The sequence below is a fragment of the Haemaphysalis longicornis genome, unplaced genomic scaffold, assembly GCF_048455015.1.
Source record: "Haemaphysalis longicornis isolate Haplotype H1 unplaced genomic scaffold, Haemaphysalis longicornis Haplotype H1 scaffold_1, whole genome shotgun sequence".
NCBI lineage: Eukaryota > Metazoa > Arthropoda > Arachnida > Ixodida > Ixodidae > Haemaphysalis > Haemaphysalis longicornis.
This window is the reverse complement of record NW_027526203.1, coordinates 224,317,761-224,338,340: the sequence shown is the minus strand read 5'-3', so window position 1 is coordinate 224,338,340 and position 20,580 is coordinate 224,317,761. Positions and strand designations below refer to the sequence as shown.

Genomic DNA, 20,580 nt, shown 5'->3' with positions numbered 1-20,580 from the left:
TCATGCAACCCTAATTTTGCCTTTCGTTCTTCTTTTAGCTTTTGTCCTATTTTGCAAGAAGTGCATTGTGGCCCTGCTTTCCGTATTATGTTGGTATAAGTGTGTCATTCCCATGTCTTGTGCTCAGTTTTTATGTACAGTTGAATACGGATATATCGAACACGGATATATCGAATTATTGTCTATATCGAACAGTGCAAACATACCCTTGAAAGTCCCATGCAAAAGTATAGGGCTGTTGTGCGCGTGTATCGAACTCCTGATCAGGGGCAAATTCGATATATCGAATTCCGTGCCGAAGTTGCCCCTGAAAGTTTGATTCCTCTGATGGGGGGGAGTTGATGATTATGTTGACTCATCGCAGGAGTTTCCTGGCTTGGTGAGACAGAGGCGGCGTCCGCGGTATTATGTCGCTTCGATGGCCTTCAACAGCTGTTTTCACGCTAGCACGAGGGGCAGCTCCTTAATAGCTAGAACGCGGATAGTGGCTGGGGTGAAAGGACATAAAGGAGCAAAAGAAATTGACCGGAGGCACTCTTTTTCTGTGATTGAGCTGTTTGCTAGCTCGTGCAGGGGGACCGATGCGGCGTTGTATATTTGTTTTGTCCAAGGCATTCATTTCGGAGCAACGAAGGCGGGAATTCGTCGGGCGCAGGCTGCTGAAAAGATGTTGGTTGAAAAGGCGTTCGGAATTCCTCGCAGTAGTTTTGAGGGCGATGCACGCATGAACATTGACGTAAAGGCGAATGCAGCACAACCCGCCCCGGCTATTCCGGAACGTGTCGGGTGCAAAGCGACTTCGTTGCACGCCTCCAGGTGGGGGAGGTGTTCGGTTCGGATACTGAAGATAACGGCACTCAGTGCCTGACAACGTTCCCAACCGCCTATTGCAGCCGAGGTTCCGTCAGCGCTATTCGCTTCTCTTGTGGCACAGTGTGCAACGTTGATTTTCTCATTTGTGCGTGTTTGTAATCTTGAAGACAATTTGGCAACCTTTACGATGCAGAAGAAAAAAACACGCGAAACTCAAAGCCATTTCAATGATAAATAAAGTGCGGTGGTCATCACGCTGCGGTTCGGAGTTTACGTGATTTGAGGGTTAAAACGGTAAAGTACCGTTTTCAACGACTTCAGAAAACTCTCAGTGATGTGCGGATTTGTCAGATAATCTTCAGATAGGCGTATTTTATATATTGAATTATCGATATATCGAATTTTTTCGCGATCCCCCTGGAGTTCGATATATCCGTGTTCGACTGTACTATCGTGATAAACTTAAATATGAACAACGGAGCGCGTGGCTTTCAGTACATGCCACACATCCTGGCGACAGGCCGTGTATACGCAGTGTGAACAAGTTACGAGAGTTTGTGTCCAACATTGATATGGAAACACCGTTGTTAGGCGTGCGAGCGTTTTGGTTCGTCTTCCCACCACGTTCGGCGCCAGCTCACGCAAGCGTTATCTAACTTTGTTGCTGCAATGAGTGAATACGGCGCATGAAGCTATATTTCTTTATTTTTTATTTCGTACTGAGTGCCCAACGGATGATGGAAATACGATGGCCTTTGCATATCAAGGTTCGTCGCGAACTCTCGTAACTTGTTCCCACTGCGCATACGCGGCCCGTCGCCAGGATGCGTGGCATGTACTGAAAGCTACGCGCTCCGTTGTTCGTACTTCAATTTATCACGATAGTACATACAAGTGTGCGTATAAATGCCTACACAATGTATAATATTGTCTGTTCAATAGTCATTGAACTGTCTTTACCAGCATTGTTATTTGGATAAATGTTCTTGTGCCGTGCTCACCCACTCCTGCTTAATCCTGGCACTCAGGCTAGCAGTACATACATGCATAAATACACACATGCATACATACATGCATACATATATACGCACTCTCCCATGCATGCACAAATAAATAAATAAATAAATAAATAAATAAATAAATAAATAAATAGAACAACTTATTTGATACATGCACCGAAATTTCCAAGCAGGCTTTTGATAAACAAGTTTAAAGCTCAAGTTTTTCATCAATTAAAAAAATGAATGTGGATTTCATTTAGACAATACTATATAGCAAACAGAATGTACAACATCTGATTGCCTCAAGGCAAAATATGCTATGGAAACCACGCTTTAAATTCTGTAAGTAGCATGTTGGTCACCTAAACTATCCACAAATTTGGTCATTGCAATTTTAAATCCATTGTAGACTCTTCTAAACCGAGTGATTGCTAAAGTGAAGTTGGACGCTTTGTTCTGATACAAATCCTGCTCACATGCACGCCCGTTCTTGAACAAGGAGAAGAAAGAAAAAGGAGGAAAGAAAAGGAAAGAAAGAAACACATGCAGTCACCTTCTGCTGGAGTGCTCCTTGAAACACCTTGATGAAAAGCTTGTTCAGTGCTTTCTCCTCGGACTTCATGCCATTCCTAGACAAGCTCGAAGGGCAGAGACCAAGTGTGGAGCAGAAGACATCAGGGTCCTGCAACATGCGCAGCCCATGAACACAAATGTCACTTAATACAAGGATACCACACAGCCATAAAGCAAAGCCTGTGCACGGAAACGCATACTCACAAGGGCTTCGAGGAGGTAGGCATACACCATGTCAAAGTATTGCTGGACAAGACCCTGGCACTGCAACACAGAGGGGGGAAAAAAAATGAAGAGGAAACAAAAATGTTTGCTCCCAACAAGCATGAATCAGACTTTGAAAAGCTTTTATGTTCACCAAGCCACTCCTACAGAGATGCTGCATGTGTGGGCAGTCTTTGCTTGGTGTCATTAAAGGGAAATGTACACAAAGACGCATATATCATAGAGTAAACGATCCTTGCCTGCTTTTGCCCAAAGTATTTTTCTACCTTCTAGCTTACTAACTGTTTGCACTAAGCTTTTCTGAAGCATCGATTCATCTAAACACAATGAGAACATGATGCAGAGATGATGCCACACAAGAACAATGCCACTGCCAAGCACCAGGCACGCTGTACCATATTGTCTGGGAATGTCAACTGAACCCCAGGTCTTCCCCCCATCCTCAACCCCTCACGTGAGCAGCGAGAGAGTACGCTGGCCAGCTCTTCTCCTGAAACGCAGCTTTTGCTAGCGGAAAGGGCGAAGACAGCCGGCCGTACCAACGGAGTCTTGGACTGAAGACCCCGACCACAAATATGCTCACTTCAACTGTGATTAAAGTCTCTCTCTCTCTCTCTCTCTCTCTCTCTCTCTCTCTCTCTCTCTCTCTCTCTCTCTCTCTCTCTCTCTCTCTCTCTCTCTCTCTCTCTCTCTCTCTCTCTCTCTCTCTCTCTCAAATCTCTCAAAACTCTGAACGAACCCTAGTTTTTTTTCTCCCCCCTCCATTTTCCTTCTTCACTTTTCCGTACATGTTCATATAAACACAGTGCTCTGAAGAATGCAATAACCCATGATGCCCCACCTACGCAATCACATAACAAAGATCAGTTTCTCTCCATACTCTTACAGGTTTCACCAAGAAAAACTAACCAGACACACAACTTCCTTTTAATGCCAGGCAACTTTTTTTTGTTTACTAAATTTTCAAGCCTTGAGAAAATAAGAAACCTTCAGGAGTCTCCAGTAGCCTTGAAAAAAGTTTTCCAAATAGTATCATGGCAACACCAACCTTTAAAATGTGTACTAAATGGCAATGTTAACATTTACAACATAATAAATACTAAATCTCAGCAGCAGTGCAAATGCATGTCATGAATTGAGTCACTACTAAAGTACTGCCCACCCCTTCTACACAGGAAAATTGCAATCTTTGTAAAACGAGAAAGGTTTGTCACCCATAGAAACTTTTCCGCACAGAACACACGTATATCATCCCAAAGGATGCCACAAGATTGCAAACTTACTCATAACAAGCTTGCCATAATTAAAAGTATTGACACTTTTTTTTTATACACTGATGTACGACTGCCCTTAAACATTTTTATTGGGTCCATAAGGACAATATGTAACAGCACACTAAAGCTCTCATTTATTATGGTTCATATACAGTCAATATTCAGTCTCTGCATTTTAAAAAAAAACTAAAAAGTAAGTGTTTCAATTCACTGTATTTCCTGTCTGGAAGCCTTGTTCGCACTGCGCATACGTGGCCCGGCGCCAGATTGTGCGGCATGTACTGAAAGCCACGTGCTCCGTTGTTCGCATTTCAATTTATCATGATAGTATGTACAGGTCCGCGCAGAAGTAAACGGAGCACGGGAGCGGTGGCCGAACTGCATCGTCGCGCCGCGTATGGGCGCTGACGGGAACCATGGAGCGCCGGTCGAAGAGTGTGTTCGCACTGCCCCCACCGCCCTATCTGATATGTTTAATCGCCGCTCTGCTGGCGTGTCATGCTCGGCGGCGAGACGGTCTTCAAAAGGCAGCGCTGGGCTATAGAGGGGCGCTGGTTGCATTTCCGCTCGCAGGCATCAGCGGTGACTGAATCCGCTGCTCATGAGCAGGGCGAAGCTGCGCCCGCCCGCAAACAAGCCTTGTTGCGCGCTGTAAAGGGCGGCATAAAATTGTAGGCCGCTCCGGTTTGGCATAGCATGTCATTGCGATATAATTAATTGTAAGCCGGCAACAAAATTGCCATGTACAATATAGAAAGCACAGTCACAGACATTTTCCAAATTCGGAAAAAAAATCTCGCTTACGAGATTTCTTTTTTAATTTTGGCTTTGTCCGAAGGTATTGCTGCCGGTCAGTCCTGGTATGTTTTGAAGAAAGGAAAATAGAAAATGTCCATGCGGTAGAAATTCTGTATCAGAGAACACCGTAAACAATAGGTACAATCGTTGCCTGCTATTCCAGCGGGCCTCATACGGCGCATATTTGACTGTCGCATTAACCCTTTCGCTCCCATTGACGATGATACCCATAATAAGATTTTGTACCAAATTAACAGATTAACAGTATGGTCGCCATCGGCCATGACGACGAAACTCGTCATCGGTCATTTTGAGGCTTGACGGCGCTTTTTTTCAAGACATTGAGGCCATGCGGTGAAGCCATCTTTCAATTCAATGCGGAGTTTTATTTAAACCTGCAGCACTTTCTTAAATAATATAAGGTGCTCGTTTAAAATAACAACCTCGGTTTTAATGCGACAACAAAATATCAGCCGGATGGGGCCCGCTGTAATAGCGGGCAACGATTGTACCTATTCTTTACGGTGTTCTCCAATACAAAATTTCCACCGCATGGACATTACTTTTCCTTTCTTTAGAACCCACCAGGACTGACCAGCTGCAATAACTTGGGACAAAACCAAAATTAAAGAAGAAATCTCGTAAGCGAGATTTTTTTTTCCAAACAAGGAAAATGTCTGTTAATGGGCTTTCTATATTGTACATGGCAATTTTGTTGCCGGCTTACAATTAATTATATCGCAATGACATGCTATGCCAAACCGCAATCGCCTCCAATTTTATGCCGCCCTTTACGGTGCGCAACAAGGCAAGTTTGCGGGCGCGCGCAGCTTCGTCCAGCTCATGAGCAGCGGATTCGGTCGCCGCTGATACGTGCGAGCGCCAATGCAACCAGCGCCCCTCTATAGCCCAGCGCTGCCTTTTGAAGACCGTCTCGCCGAACATTACACGCCAGCAGAGTGGCGATTAAACATATCAGATAGGGTGGCGGGGGCAGTGCGAACACACTCTTTGACCGGCGCTCCATGTTTCCCGTCGGCGCCCATACGCGGCGCAGCGATGCAGTTCGGCCACCGCTCCCATGCTCCGTTTACTTCTGCGCGGACCTGGACATGTGCTTTAAAGCTTGCTTTTTGCACAACATCGCAGCTATGCGAAAAGCCAGAAAAACAACAAGCCTAAGATAGGTGCATGGGTGACTTCGGCTGCAAGAGGAAATTGTTGGACAATATGGCACATATCAGCATGAGTCACCATAGTGTGCCTCCCCCCTCCCCCTTACTAGTGCCTTCCCAGCAGGGACCCCTGGCACACTCGTGTTGAGAACACTGCCACTTCACACACGTGGCCATCATGCCATTTGTTGCGGAGTAATGACACCTGGGCCCGCTTGCACGAACACACGTTCTTATTGGCAGTCTTATTCACAGTCTAGTCTTATTCACGGACTTCAATAAGACCGCGAATAAGTTTCTTTCTAGTGCGCTTGCTCGAAAGCACTCGGGCCAGGCTACAGAACGGTCTTATTGAAAACTATAGGGACAGCGAGTACCTAGATGAGCACGAGAGAGGCCCCTAGGGAAAAGCGGGGAATACGCCGCAAAACCATGCGCAAAACTGCTTGTTGCCGTCGACGGCGTTGGGCAAGCGTTAATTTTGAACCATGACTGGGTAAATTCAAGCAATGCTGACCATCAGACGGCGGATTTGGGCCTTGTCACAAATACGTTACAATGATCTGCCATCCTTGGTAGACCAACTCACAACGCCGGGCCTCGGCCGCCCCGTCGTGTAAACGAAGTCATAAACAAAGATCGTCTGCTCGAAGCATGGGCCCGAGAAACCCACTGGGCTGACGCAAAAAGCAGCGACGTTGTCTCACGTTGTCGCAACACGAGTTGTGCTTTTCATCTCACCGTGAATTAGAAACTTGCGAATTGGATTTGTAGACTCGGATGCAACGAGCACTCCACCAGCTTCCGCCGCCTGGAACGGCGACACGATCGCAATAACCCGCTGCCTAGCTGGCAGCACACTTAGCGAGGGCTCCAGCTGTAAACAAACGCACTGTAGAATATAGCCGAATGTTGATATTATGCATGCTGCTTTTACATGCCACCTCCGGATCCCAATTGCTCAAGCAGAATGCACAATCAAAGTACAAACCCAAACAATCAAGCTTCGTAACCGCCACTTTCGAAGAGAAGGATGGAAAGACACGATTCTTTCCTCCATGGACGCGAGTCTGCGCAGCTTCTCATTGAAAACGCGATTTTATTTGACGCTCACGGGCAGAGGTACTACAGGCTGCTAGCGTTTTGCTGTTGTAATTTTGTTGTCACGTTGTAGTTCTATTGTGAACGCCTATTTGTTGTTCCTGTGTTAATGGGCACGATTTTATAAAACAATACATTTGTTCCGTCCTTTCCGTGCCGCCTTTTCGTAGCTACTGTGGTGACAGCTGGCATAGCAGATGATCACACATTCACACCGCGCGCTTGGCCGCCCGATGTCTGCTTGGGACTAATATCGGGCCGCAGACTATCATTCCTGTCCACCTTTGTTTGACCTGAGGGAGTAAAAAAGCCGCGCTACCCGGGAAAAACAAGCACATGCCCATAGCGCACAGCGAAACTTGAAAACGGTGGTTGGCTGCAGCCATGGCTGCAGCCATGGCTGCAGCCATCGGTGCCACATCAAAGTAGGTAGGCCTTGCGGCTTCCGGCACCGGCGTTTTTTGTCCCTTTCCACCCTCTCTCCTGACGGCGTTTCCAATGGCGTCGATCTCCTCGGAACAAGTATTTATTCGTTCCAAGCAGACGGTCGAACGGCTGCCGCTCGGTATCGTTCGCCACTTGTACGACTACTGCACTCGTTTTTCACGATATGGAGGTCGATCTTTATGATGAAATGACCGACCACGTCAGCATAAGACTGTGAATAAGACTGCTCGAAGCAGGCTTATTCACAGTCTTATTGCGTTCTTATTTAAAGTCTTATTCACTGTCTTACAAGTTTCCGGAAAGCGTCTTATAGCCTAGGGAACATAAGACCCCGAATAAGACTGCCAATAAGATTAGACTGCGAATAAGACTGACTTATTCGGCTTTGAGCAGGCGGGCCCTGCTACCATACCTATGTTGCCTCTCACAATATAGCACATGTTGTGCCATAAGGCTACACAGCTGGACACCACCAATTGCTCACGATTAAGGCTGACATAACAGGCAACTGTTATCACCTGTAACCAATTTAGAAGGCGGGTCTGTTCTAGCCCCCCGAGCCATTAGTCAGCCCACAGAGCCCACACACAGAGATCTTTACACATGTCAACATTGAAGAGCCCATTGTGAATGTTCAAATCAAGCCTAGATTAGAAAGGCAACCATTTAAACTACTACAGCACTTACTTCTTCAGCTGCTGGGCCAAGTTCTTCACAGAAGTTCAGCAAGGCTTGCTTAAATTCTTCCTGCAAACATGAACAGAGATTCAGGGGTTCAGGAATGCACAAAAACCTAAACAGGAAGTGTGTCCTGCTACACCAAAGTTATGCTCCGCCCTAGAAGAATGTAACACAAATTATGTACAACTACAATCACAAACCTCTGTGGTGTTGGCGGCCATGAGCTGCCGAAGGTGCTCCACCATCTGCTTGCAGAAGTCACAGGTCAAGTTGTCCTTAACATTGACAATGGGCTGAATCTAGTGGGACAATAAACACACATAAGGTTAGGAGCTAGAGGCACCTTCCACAGACCAAATGCACACAAAGCAGTGGTGCAAAATAACAGGTTATAAAAAAAAAGATTCAACAGGGGCATTCCTTTAACAAAAATCTTTTTCACCTTTCCGATTTACTGCTTTCTTTGGTACTTTCTTTAGCCATAAATTTCTCTTGTCCAACCTGCAAACCATCAAATCCATAATGCTGCCACAAGAGAGGGACAAACGGCCTGTCTTTTCTTTTCTCTGGTCTTGACGAAGAACAAAAGGAAGGTATAAATAGGACATGTACCGTCCCAGCCAGAGTTCTTTCTTAGGTGGAAGCTGTTAAAGAATAATCTCTGAGCAAACCTAAGCATTCCCAATGAGTTGTGAACGTGAAAGCATTAATGTCCTCTTGGATGCTGCTGAGTGCTCCTTGCAGTGGGTATGTGGATGTCGCAGCCAATGGGAATAGCTGAATCGAAGATACGTTTTTTTGCTTTTATTACAGACTGACAGGGAAAAAGTTCACACACACACAATTAAGGGTCTTTCTGGTCCTGAAGACTGCCACTCTTTCTAACTACCCATGTTCATGACACACCTGTGCAGACAGCTCATCAGAATTTGCATGTTGAAAAAAATTGAAAATTTCATTTGATCAGGATTAGATTTGATTAGTATTAGGATTAAATTTCACTTGATCAGGATTAAATTATTCTGAAGTGCACAAAAAAGTCCCACCTCATTTATCAGTACGCTACTCTGCACTGCACGGTTATTTGGCCGGCTGAAAAATTATCAGCAGCACAAGCGTTAGCCAAAATATTATCCCCCAATGGTTTTCACTTTTAGTATCTGTTGTATACATACAAAAAATCAACCAAAAACTTTTAACTCATTTCGCTCGTTTCAGAATTCACCTCAGCAAGCATTTCCATCACTTGTACAGCTGTACTGATCACTTCCATTTCTTTTTATCCCCGGAGAGGTGCTTGCCAATGATGCAATTCCTCATGTACCATAAGTGACCTTACCTTTTTTTTTTTTTTTTTTTTTTTAAATGTAGACTACCTTTGTACCACAATGACAACTTCCGTTCTTCATTTTGTTACCTCAACATATCTGACACGTTTCGGAAGCTGCTTGTTCACTTCACGCTCATTCAGTGGCACCTTTCAAGCTCTCCACTAGCCGCGTTTACATGACTGCGACAAGTGGCGCATCGCATCACATTGCAACAATTTTCTAGCGCATCGCATCCATGTAAACCGGGCTAATGCGCTAGGAAAGCGCGTCGCATTAATGCGCCAGACCAGGGTGGATTGAGCCGCGTAAGTCGACTTTCGAAGTGCATGTAACCGCGAGCGCATCGCATTAGAAATTATGTCGACAAGAAAAGTAAGCCCTGCAAACGCAGCTTTGCATTTAAAAACGTCTAAATCGAGTGTAAGACGCCAGAAAATGCGAGTCGTGAAAAAAGAACAGAGCCAGCCGTGCCGGAAGCTTTGGAGGCGCCAGAAACGCTGCTTTACCTTCGATGTGCGACACCGTATGGCACCACCATCGCAACAGGGGTAATGCGCTACATGTAAACGCTAGCGCATCGCATTACTCGTGATGCGCTAGGAAATCTGACGCGCTGCTATCGCATTCTGTCGCATTCATGTAAACGCGGCTACTGGAAGCCCACATCATTTTTATGCAAAAAAATAATAGAGGAGGTGGACTGTTATTGTTCCTGTGGAAACTGTAAATTAGGTACTGAAGGCAACTCAGTTTGCAACCGAAAATGGCCCGTCCATTAATAGCCATGCAAGGGGTGCAGAGATACTGCGGTCCTGGTGTTGCAAGAGCCTGCTCCCACTTGGGCAGTGCCCCATGCCAGTTATGCACACAGCACAAGAGAGCCCAGACACCAATAGGCCCCACCCCTGCTTTTCTGCCCCAATTTTCTCTGTAGGCCTGCTCCTAAAGAATGCCTACAGCATCACAAGCTCCAAGTTTGGTGCTCCTTCCACCTATAGAATTGTTTGGGTTTGGGCGAGTTGGTTCGTATCGACTTGAAAATTCAGCTTGAACGAAAACCACACGACTCAGGAATGAAACACAGACACAGTGCTGACTATCAACTGAGTTTACTAACAAAAAGGGGGAACATATATACATGAAACATTGCACAACATTGGCACAGCGTTGACACTTTTTTTCCCGAGATTAGTTAACAGGATAACCACTAAGCAGGTCCAGTTCTTTCTTTGTCAGAGCTACGGAAGCTTCGCAAGAAATGCAATCGCCTCACACATGAGGTTGTCGAAGCAGTGGCCATCAGCAAGAAAGGTGACACGTGCATCAGCACAGCTTCCGTAGCTCTGACAAAAAAAGAACTGGATCTGCTTAGCAGTTATCCTGTTAACTAATCTCGGGAAAAAGATTGTCACGCTGTGCCAATGTTGTGCAATGTTTCATGTATATATGTTCCCCTTTTTTGTTAGTAAACTCAGTTGATAGTCAGCATTGTGTCTGTGTTTCCTTCCTGAGTCGTGTGGTTTTCGTTCAAGCTGAATTTTCAAGTCAAGTTCTTCCACCTCCTAAACCTCACTAGAGCGTGACAAAATGACAGTGTTTGGTGCAATTTGATTCAGGCCACACTTACGGTGCTGAGTGCATGTTTGCCCGTAGCCTGGCTCTCAGAATTCATTAACAAAAAAAAACTCACTATTCTGCCCCTCTCTAACTGTGTTGACTATACACATTGCATCTCTGTTCATTTAATAACATTTTATAACAAACTTTTACAAATAAGCAAGTCAGCCCCCTTGCCAGCTGGTGGTGGTTTCTCGCCACTCGTTAAATTCCACTGCGGATCAAACCAATGTTTTCGTAAAAACTGAAAGGAGTTTTGTAACAAAAAAAAGAAAAGTGTAAGAACTGGTCAAAATTCATAAACTTCCCATATAGTCCCTGAAAACTGCCAGGTATCGCTATGTGGCACCGCTTGTGCACTCACACACCAATGTTACAGCAGGAGAGACTAAACACACGCAAAATGTACTTACACTCAGCTTTGGTGGAGCCACTGATTTGCACTGGTTCACATAGGCACAAAACTCTTCAGTTTCCTAAAAAATAAAAGGGGAAAAAGGCTATTTCTAGACAGCTCCATGTCAAACCTTACAAAGCTACCTATTTACACTATTAGAAAGAAAGGGTTATGCAACACGATAAGCTCCTTTGCTGCCCTTAAAGGGACACTGAAGTGAATTTGTCAAGCTCCCGTTTTTGCTTGCACTGCGTAGACTGGCTCAAATTAGCACACTTTTCATCGTTTATTCGGTTGACAAATCGGTAATTATTTTACAAAGCGCGAAAGAAGAAAAACTACCATGCGCGGTTTGCGGCGGCCGCACCAACTAAAGCTGTGACGTTAGGAGGAGCAGGCACCGTGATTGGACGATGCCCAAGGTGAGCAACCAAGCAAGTTTCGGTTCCGGTTTCGGTTCTCTAAAACACAACCGTTGGCGTTGTTGGATGGGCATTCTCAATAACTCAGTAATCATCGTACCCCGCTTCTGCCATGTTGTCAGCTGTAAAAATGCATAAAGATAAGCCTCCTGGGACGGATTGGAATCGTAGCATTCACTAGCCGAAACCTACGCAGTGCATGAACGCCCTCCGCGTACCCGCAGACGCCCAAATGTCATGCGCTTTTCCCCCATATTTGGAGCTTGCCTCCCTCATGCCTGTGTCGTAAAAAGCGTGTTCGCACCAGGCCAAGGGTCTGTTCATTCTGGCCTGTGCCCACTGCCTGCGAGCAGTCGGTGCTTATGGCAACAGCACGCCAACGAGAACGTGCTAGCGCGCCAGTGCCAGCCTGCGCGCGTTTTGTGAACTAGTTCGTGGAGCCATGAACGTTGCGGCCCAAAAAAAGATGAACTCAATATAGAAAACATCAGCGGAAAACGAAAAAGTTAACTTGCAAAAAAAAAAAGCTCGTACCCGCGGGGATTCGAACTCGTGACTTGCAAAATACTTGCGGTGGCATACTAGCAACCCAGACCACTCGGCCACGGAGCGGGCTCCGCTGGCATTGTTAATATAGGGTATATATTGTACAACCAGTTTACACTTTTATTTAGTTTTGGCATTTCAAGCAGCTTAGGTGACTATTTGTGTTATTGCGCTCGTGCAGTAAGGGTCGCCCGAGTTTCCAAAATAGCTCACGTCTAGCAATTGCATTTCGTAGACGGAAAAGCGTTCGCAGATGCGTAGTCGTGCTGCTGACCACTGTGCTTGTTTGCCCAGCGCAAAAAAGTGCTTCCCGCACCCTAGTTTTACGCTGTACGGTAAAAATATCAGTTGATTTTATTTCCTTAATACCTATATTGACTTCGCTGACTCTTCTCCCGCCTTCAAAAGGCCTTATATTTTCCTACTGGCATACCAGTCAGCGAAGCGTCGCATGTGCGCTTGTGCAGCGCTTGTGTGAAACGACCTTGACTTGGAGCTAGATACAGTGTACAAACTAACCAAGTAAAGAAAGGCAAATTCTACCATTCACAAACGTGTCCTGGCTTCGTTTCAACTGAGCGAACGAATTGCGACGACCCGTCGGCGGCCGGCGGACGAAACGCTGGGCCGACTGACTGTCTGAAGGCCGGGGAGCCGTGCAGTGGCGCAGCCAATTGCCAGCTTATCCCCTCCTGACGTCACACGAAAACGCCGCAGAAAATGGGCGAGCGTAAAGAGAGGAGGATAGCATTTTCGAATTAATTTTTCTACTAAATAAAATCGCGTAAACGCGCCCAGGGTGGTCGAAACATGGCCTGGGGACTCCGGACTACAATTTGCGCAAGTAATCCCGCAATGTTTACATATCACTTCAGTGTCCCTTTAACCAGAGACCTATCCAAGCGTACAACAAACAGAACTAGGTCTGCAAAGAAGGATGGGATCAACATAAACACAGTGGCTACCTGTGCCCTAGGCACCCCCACATCACTTTGAATACTAATGATTGAGTCCGTGTACACATCCTTGCTACTTCAAAAACACCCATGACCAATCTGTGTAACATGGTCCAAGTATTGAGGACTAGAAGCAGAGTAGAGTCCTTACTTTGCAACTTCAATTCCTACAACACCCGAGTAGACAGAGCCTCAGCTTCCCTGAGCACAATACAGCCCCCCATTGAAAATGCAGCAAGCAAATTTGGGCTGTGGAGTGTCACACCATGCCAGCGAGGGCTAATGATTAATTTGACCATCCGATGTTCTCCAATGCACACCAAAATATTGTGCAGGTGGGTGGCTTTCTATATCGCCTCCACAAGAAAAGCAGTTGCCTTCTACGGGTATCAAATGCGTGACCTTTATACACAAGTCAAATTTCGCACCTGATATGGTAAAGATATGTGCCAACAAAAAAAAAGGCAATGTTCTCACCATTGACTGGAGGTACTTGAACACTGGCGGAAGCACCACGTTTACCAAGGCGGAACACTGCAAACAGGTGGGTGCATGGTTTCATAAGCTGTATCTGCAAGCTGAGCCTAAGGTGGGTGCAAGTCTTCGGATAAATTTGCTGGCAAAGGTATGTCCCTCGTTTTGGTTTTTACTTGTGTTGCAAGAACTCAAACTATGTATTACACTCTGATCTGTTCTAAAAAAATGTTACCCAGGGTACAGGTTGATACAAAGACCTAAAACTGGTTCCAGCAACAGTTCAATCCTTTCGCTGTTGTAACCAGAGGTGTGCAAATATCAAATTCGAGACTGCAAATTGAATACGAATGGCAAAAATGGACTTTAATCGAATCGAATATTTTCGAACATGAATGCCATTGTTTTAGTGTGCATGGAGCTTCTAAATCATAGCTGCAAAAAGAAGATAACTTAGACAGTCAGGGCTTAACAAATCTGATTGTTCATGTACAGAGGGCAACACCCTTGTCTATAACACGGGTTTCGTACTTGTATCTTGTCTCGGCTGAAAAGCATTTGAAGAAAACTATTGTGTCATTCTGAAGTGTTGACCACATATTTTGACCTCAACGTTTTTTGTGAAAAGTTTGAGTCCGCAGTTTTGAGAGTTAACCAGTTGTATTGGAACTCCGTGTTATAGACAAGGGTGTTGCGCACTGTACTAGTCCTTGATAAAAAAAAAATGGTACAAAACAAAAAAAAAGATTAGCACAATATGGCAAAGCAGTGGAAGAAAAATGTGGCATGCATTATTGCCATGAATAGATGCGGGTTCCTCAACATGCTGTGAATACAGGGCTTGTGTTTGACTGGCCCCTTCAGTCATCAAAAAGGAGCTAAGCATGGTACAGGCTGGCATGAACTTACTGCAAGCCAACAAGCAAAAACTCTCTATTTCTGCCTTATGCCACTGTATTACCAGGAAACTTCTTTTCGGTTTATAAATTTTTACACAAGTAGCGTTCCACTTCAGCTAAAAAACTGGCGCAGCCTGCACTAGCGGTGCAAAGCTGGAGAAACGGCAGAGCTGGCGGCCCCTCTCCCTTCGTCGGAGACCCGGCTGTTGCACCTCACATTTGTTTCCGAACTTGCCGCTGAAAGATCTCCATGACTGGCAGGGCCGGATCGTTTTGCCCGCAGCCTTCCACATCTCTCCCAAAGTGGACCGTGTTAGCACGCACTAGAACTCGTGGCCAAGTCCAAAGCCAACACCCGCGCTACGAAGCCAAAGGAAATGCTGTGCGCCGAAAATGTGACGATAGCTCCATCAAATAGACGCCGGTTTCATAACGCGATCGACCCAGGTTCGATTCCAACCACAGGAAGCACTCTCTTTTTCTTTCGTTGGCTGCACATGTTATTGTTCCCCGCCGCTGCTAACCCCATACCCCTCGGGCCTTTGGGATGGCCCAGTGGTTAGGTTGCCGGTTTCACAGCATAAAGATCCCGGGTTCGATTCCTGTGACCTCCCTAACCACATTTTTTTCTTGAGGCTTAACAGGTTTATTGGTGCGATGGACGGACAAAGCTCTGCCTAAACAGCTCTGCTGTTAATTACAAGGGTTAGCATAAACTTTTTTCGCACAAGGGTTTTACCCGTCAGGATTTCTTTTTTTTGCACAGCTTTGGTGTCAATCAAGAAAACTCAGTGAAGCTTGAAAGTTTGCACGTTGTGTGGCAGGTGCAACTTTTCTTTCTGTTTTTTTTCATAAATTTTAAATATTTGTAAACTTCGAATGGTAAAACGAACCTGTGAATTGAATTAAATAACAAGCACTATTTGCAAACTATTTGAGGTTTTAAATATTTGCGCACTTCTATTTGATGCATCCCATACTTTTTTTTAAGTTTGAACCTAGCTAGTAAAACTATGAAGATCCTGTATTTCATACAGCATAAAAGAAATCCTTCAAAAACATTGTCTGAAACAGTAGAATAGAACTGTGCAAATGCCACCAAATTTCCCTAAAAATAAACATTGATAAAATGCGAATGCAATTCCATCGACCACTTACCAGGTCAACTGGCAAATGCAAATGCAACCTTTGTTAATTAAGCAGGCTATAAGTTTACAATTACTGCCACGATGTATTTTGCCCAAAATAACATGACTGCTAACACCAGCATGTTTGTGTCTCCTAGCCATAGAAGCCAGTTTGCAAGAGGAAAAAAGAAAGAACCTAACTATCTCTATTTGTACCAAACGAAGATTTGCAAAGAACAACATGGCATTTGTTACCTCAGGACTGTTGCTGCCAAACTTTTCCTCGCAGACCTTCAGGACAACAGCCTGGACTCCAGCCTAAAAAAAGAAAACCATAGCAGTTGCCATGAAATAGCACTGCAGGCACAAAAAATGAAGGTGGCATTGAAACAGTAAACCTAATCAAGAGAAAGCCATCGTTCCAACACAAAGTCAATGTTAAACCTTAAAACGGCAGGGTAAGGACGAGACTTAAGGAAGAGGACAAACAGGACCAGCACTAATCTTGTGTGTCTTCCTCAAAGAGGCCAAGAAAACAAAATACAAGTTTGGTTCATTCACCATTCCATTCTCACTTCTGCACTTCGTCAAGCCTTATTATGCCCACAAGAATATGAAATCACCCTTGCTGCATTCATGCTCCAATGAGCTGTCGTTGCCAGCGTCAAAAGGAAAAATGAAATTTGTCTTGTAATTCTTACAGTCCCTTGCTAGTTGCTGCAGCCTAACATATCACTGTTTCTACGCCTGAACATTATTAAAATGTTGGCAATGCTGATAAGTAGCCAGTGGCTTCCCCCCCCCCCTTATTTTTAAACTTTCCGAAACTGGTTTAGAACATAGTGCCCCCAACGCCTGAGTGCATGGCCTAGCAGATGCTGCATTGGGCAAACGAACAGCACTCAGGGCAAGGCAGCAGAGCTAAAGCACAAAGGGGAAAAAAAATGATCGACAGGCTCAAAGTCTTTGAAGTGCTGAATGCGAAAATATCTAAACAGCTAGAATGGAAATGGCATTCCTTCTCTCTGCAGAAATCTGAACTGCAACAAGTTGTGCCCAATCATTGTAACAAAATAATAACAAAACTTAAGCACGCTCACCAGTGGAAGCTTCTGGAACATCTCCCTGGCGTACTTCATGGCAGTCTTGCATTCTGTGCAGGTGGCACTTTTCTCGGCCAGAGGAGTTGATGCGCTCTCCTCCATCGGGGGCAGGAAGACGCGGGACTGTATGGACTAAACGAGAGACAGACAAAATTATCACTGAAATTATCATGTCACTAAATATGCAAAGGGTCAACACACTTACAGACGACCAGCCAAAGGTGGTGCGACCTACAGCGACAGTTGTTTACATACAGCTATGTGATTACGGTAATTCTCCATATGGTACGCCCTAAAGTTGTTTCTTCAAAGCAAGGGGAAAGAAAAAAACAAAAGAGGTGGGGGCACCCAAGCTTTCTCGTACGATGTGATAATGCATGGGCATCACTTCTTGTTGAGTTGCAAGGCGCATGTGAAGGTGGGCATGTTGATGCCACTGCCAATGGGAATCGGTGAATCAGCCATGAGCCTCTCATGGCTGCCGTTGTCACTGGCCAATCCCCTTGAATTGGTAAGCAAGAATTGTGGCCGGACATGTTGACCCTCCAGATATACTCACAAGGTATTGGTGTTGCCATTTCTGGTCAACCCCCCCTTATGAGTGTGTGTCAGGTGTGCGTGGGCACCGGTCTAGAGTAGCAATGGAATGTATTTCTGGTAATGCTGATTGTTGGACGAGTTGCTGTGGCAATGTGGGAGGAGAGACGAACTGCCATCTTTTCTGCCACGCCATCATCCATTAGCACTGCCATTTTTTAAGGAACTTTTGTGGTGTTGCTACTTTCAGCTGCACTGAAATCTATAAGCCATGATGATTTTTCTTTTAACTTGCAGGCCTCAAAACAGGACACGGAACTTGAATACAAAACACTAAATTATGACCCGTTCCAAGTGTGGACTCGAGGCCAAATGGTTTTGACTTTCACTTTAGAAGCAGATGGGCTCCAGTTCGATCCTCCAGAATTTCCAAGGTTGCATGCAGACGCATTTTTTTTTCCAGTTGTGTGCTAAACAGCACATGCGCCGTGGTAGCAGCTACAGACACCCACGCCAAGAGAGAAAAGTATCTCCTATAATTAACGATTAACAGCTGTAGCTGTAAAAACGAAGGACCTTGTCTAAGTTCCAGGAATTCACTTTCGTGTGCCATTAAATCTTCCTGGGCAACAGGGCTATGCAGTTCTGGAAACTTACAAAAGAGAGTTTATTTGGGAATTTAATTAAAACGACATCCCGTCCACCAGGACAGGAGATTTTGCCCACTTGTGTGCGCAGCTTCAAATATTTGATAGGTAGCTCCATAATGCCTGCACTATTAAAGCATCAGTCGCAGTTTTGCAGCGGTCACATGATGGTGCATTAAGAGCAGGCGAATATCAGGTCTTCGCCTTGGTTGCGCTTGCCAAACTCCTTAAGGCCGTGCAGTACTCGTCTCTCTGACTCGAGAGTGCACCATCGGTGTTCGCTGGGCCAGTGGTGCAGGCAAGTGTAGAACGATTGATTGATTGTAGGGTTTTAACGCGCCGATGCAACGCAGGCAATGAGGCACGCCGTAGTGGAGGGCTCCGGATTACTTTCGACCACCTGGGGATTTTGAACGTGCGCCGAAATCTCGCGCACATGGGTGTTTTTGCTTTTTGCCTCCATCAGAAAAGCGGCCACTGCGGCCGGAAATCAAACGCGCATCCTCGTGCTCATCAGCGCAACGCCTTAGCCACTGAGCCACCACAGCGGGCAAGTGTAGAACGAGTTCACAACCTCCCGTGCACTCCCAACAAGCCGATGAAAAGTGTAGAGTAGGTTCTGCACAGAGATAGCCCTGGCCCTGAAGCGCCAGGAAGTGCAGGCAGCATCAAACAGGCCTTTGATATCGTTAACTTACTTCTCCAGAATACAAAAAATAGGGGTGTGCAAATATTCGAAACTTTCGAATATTGAAGCGAACAATGCAATATTTGATTCAGCTTCGAATCAACTAGCACTATTGAAAAATTTTTAATAAATTTTCAAAGTATTTCGAAGTTCGAAAACAAGCACAGGCGCTCTACACTGCGGGCAATGGGCATTGCTCCGGTGATGTGCAGCCAAACATCAAGAGCAAGGTGCTTTCGGGGAGCGCCTCCTACCTCCTCAGCATAGTGTCAACTCTGCTCGCGTGCTTCTCTTTTCGCATCCTGACAACGTGGTCGCCTTCAAGCTGCCCCAGCCAACGCCCTCTAGATAAGAACACCCAGCTGCGTACCATCAAAGCCCCCAAGAACTCCCCCCTCCCCACTTCTGGTTTGCTGATAAATGATGCGCAAATTTTTTTTAAACCTGTAATGTACCTCTTTTTTTCCCCCCCGATATGAGACAAAAGAAAAACAATGAACTTGCCTATTTCCACATTCCTAGACACCGAGATAAGACGTTCCTGACAAGCAGGCGTTGACACTGTGGCACTCGGGGTGCTGGTTTACTGTGCATGTTGCACTTTAGTTTGATATCACGCATTTGCACCGGTTTTGGTCTCAACTCTTTATACGTGTATATTAGGCATGGCATTCCCTTCTTGGAAGCCATATTTAAGATTCCCGAGACTGCGTGCAAAGGTATGCACGGTGCAAGTTGATAGAACTGGGAAAGGGACCCGTGAGCAAGTGCAAAGCGGGGGTGATGCCATGAAGGCATGCAGAGGGGGTTTATGAATCGGACTGTTTTTTTTTTTTTTTTAGTGCTCACATAAAGGCCCATAAAACTACCATTTACAGTTCTTGTTCATAAGGGAGTTGTACTAGTCAAAATATAAAGTTACATCATAATTACAATAATATACAGAAACCCTTGTGGTTGAAGTCACCCCAAGAGGTAAAAGCTGCCCCATTGTGAAATCTAATATCAACACAGCTAAGAGCAGCAGGATAGCTTCTTTGTGCATGTTTTATGCCACAAGAATTCGCAAAACCTTTTAAATGAGCCTGTTATTTTTCTTCAGGCTAATTACTCGAGCATGCTTGAGAAATTGCAAATTTCAGATTTCCGATTGGAAATTGCTAAATATTCCCTTCGACACGGAAATATTCGTTTTTTTATTCGATTCACAACTATTCAAACAAAATTACTATTCGCTTCGTAGTCACTTTCAAGCCAAAAATCACTATGTATTCGCACACCCCCAGTACAAATCCATGGTGCAATACTAGGATATACCATTTTTCCACTGATACTGTGTGTAGCTTTCATTAGAAGACTACAACTCTGTGAAGTTCGTGCTTTTGAGTTACCGGAACGTTTCAATTTTGAACGTCTATTTCAGCACTTGGAGGGGGTACTACCTTGGGAGGGGGGCCTTTTCAATTATGGTAAAATAAGTACACCTAGTGCATAACAAACAAAATTCTTTTTTAGCTGCAACATGTTTCGTACTGGGCATCAAAAATGCTGTAGAGCTAGCAAACTGTCAAATGTTCCATCAAGCAGTACAGCGCAACAATCAACTTGTAAATGGTGCCATGACACCAATGAGCCGATGTACAGCAGACAGACACTCATGACCAAGTTTCTTCAAGTACTACTATCTTCAGACGACAGACTTTAAACAAGCACTATGCTGAAAATTTCTCCTATTATTAATCACACAT

At 45.1% G+C, this 20,580-nt stretch overlaps 1 protein-coding gene across 1 annotated transcript in view; it reads right to left on the bottom strand.

The window, feature by feature from the left end:
- Positions 1 to 20,580, bottom strand: part of Sap-r (prosaposin) — a 91,999-nt gene that overhangs the window by 62,896 nt on the left and 8,523 nt on the right. Inside the window, exons 7-14 of the mRNA XM_077673658.1 lie at positions 16,958 to 17,092; positions 16,113 to 16,175; positions 13,835 to 13,891; positions 11,450 to 11,512; positions 8,289 to 8,387; positions 8,095 to 8,154; positions 2,592 to 2,651; positions 2,368 to 2,496 (exon numbers count right to left, since the gene is read on the bottom strand). Of these exons, the coding sequence (XP_077529784.1) occupies positions 2,368 to 2,496; positions 2,592 to 2,651; positions 8,095 to 8,154; positions 8,289 to 8,387; positions 11,450 to 11,512; positions 13,835 to 13,891; positions 16,113 to 16,175; positions 16,958 to 17,092 (666 nt within the window). The remainder of the gene's footprint in view (positions 1 to 2,367; positions 2,497 to 2,591; positions 2,652 to 8,094; positions 8,155 to 8,288; positions 8,388 to 11,449; positions 11,513 to 13,834; positions 13,892 to 16,112; positions 16,176 to 16,957; positions 17,093 to 20,580) is intronic.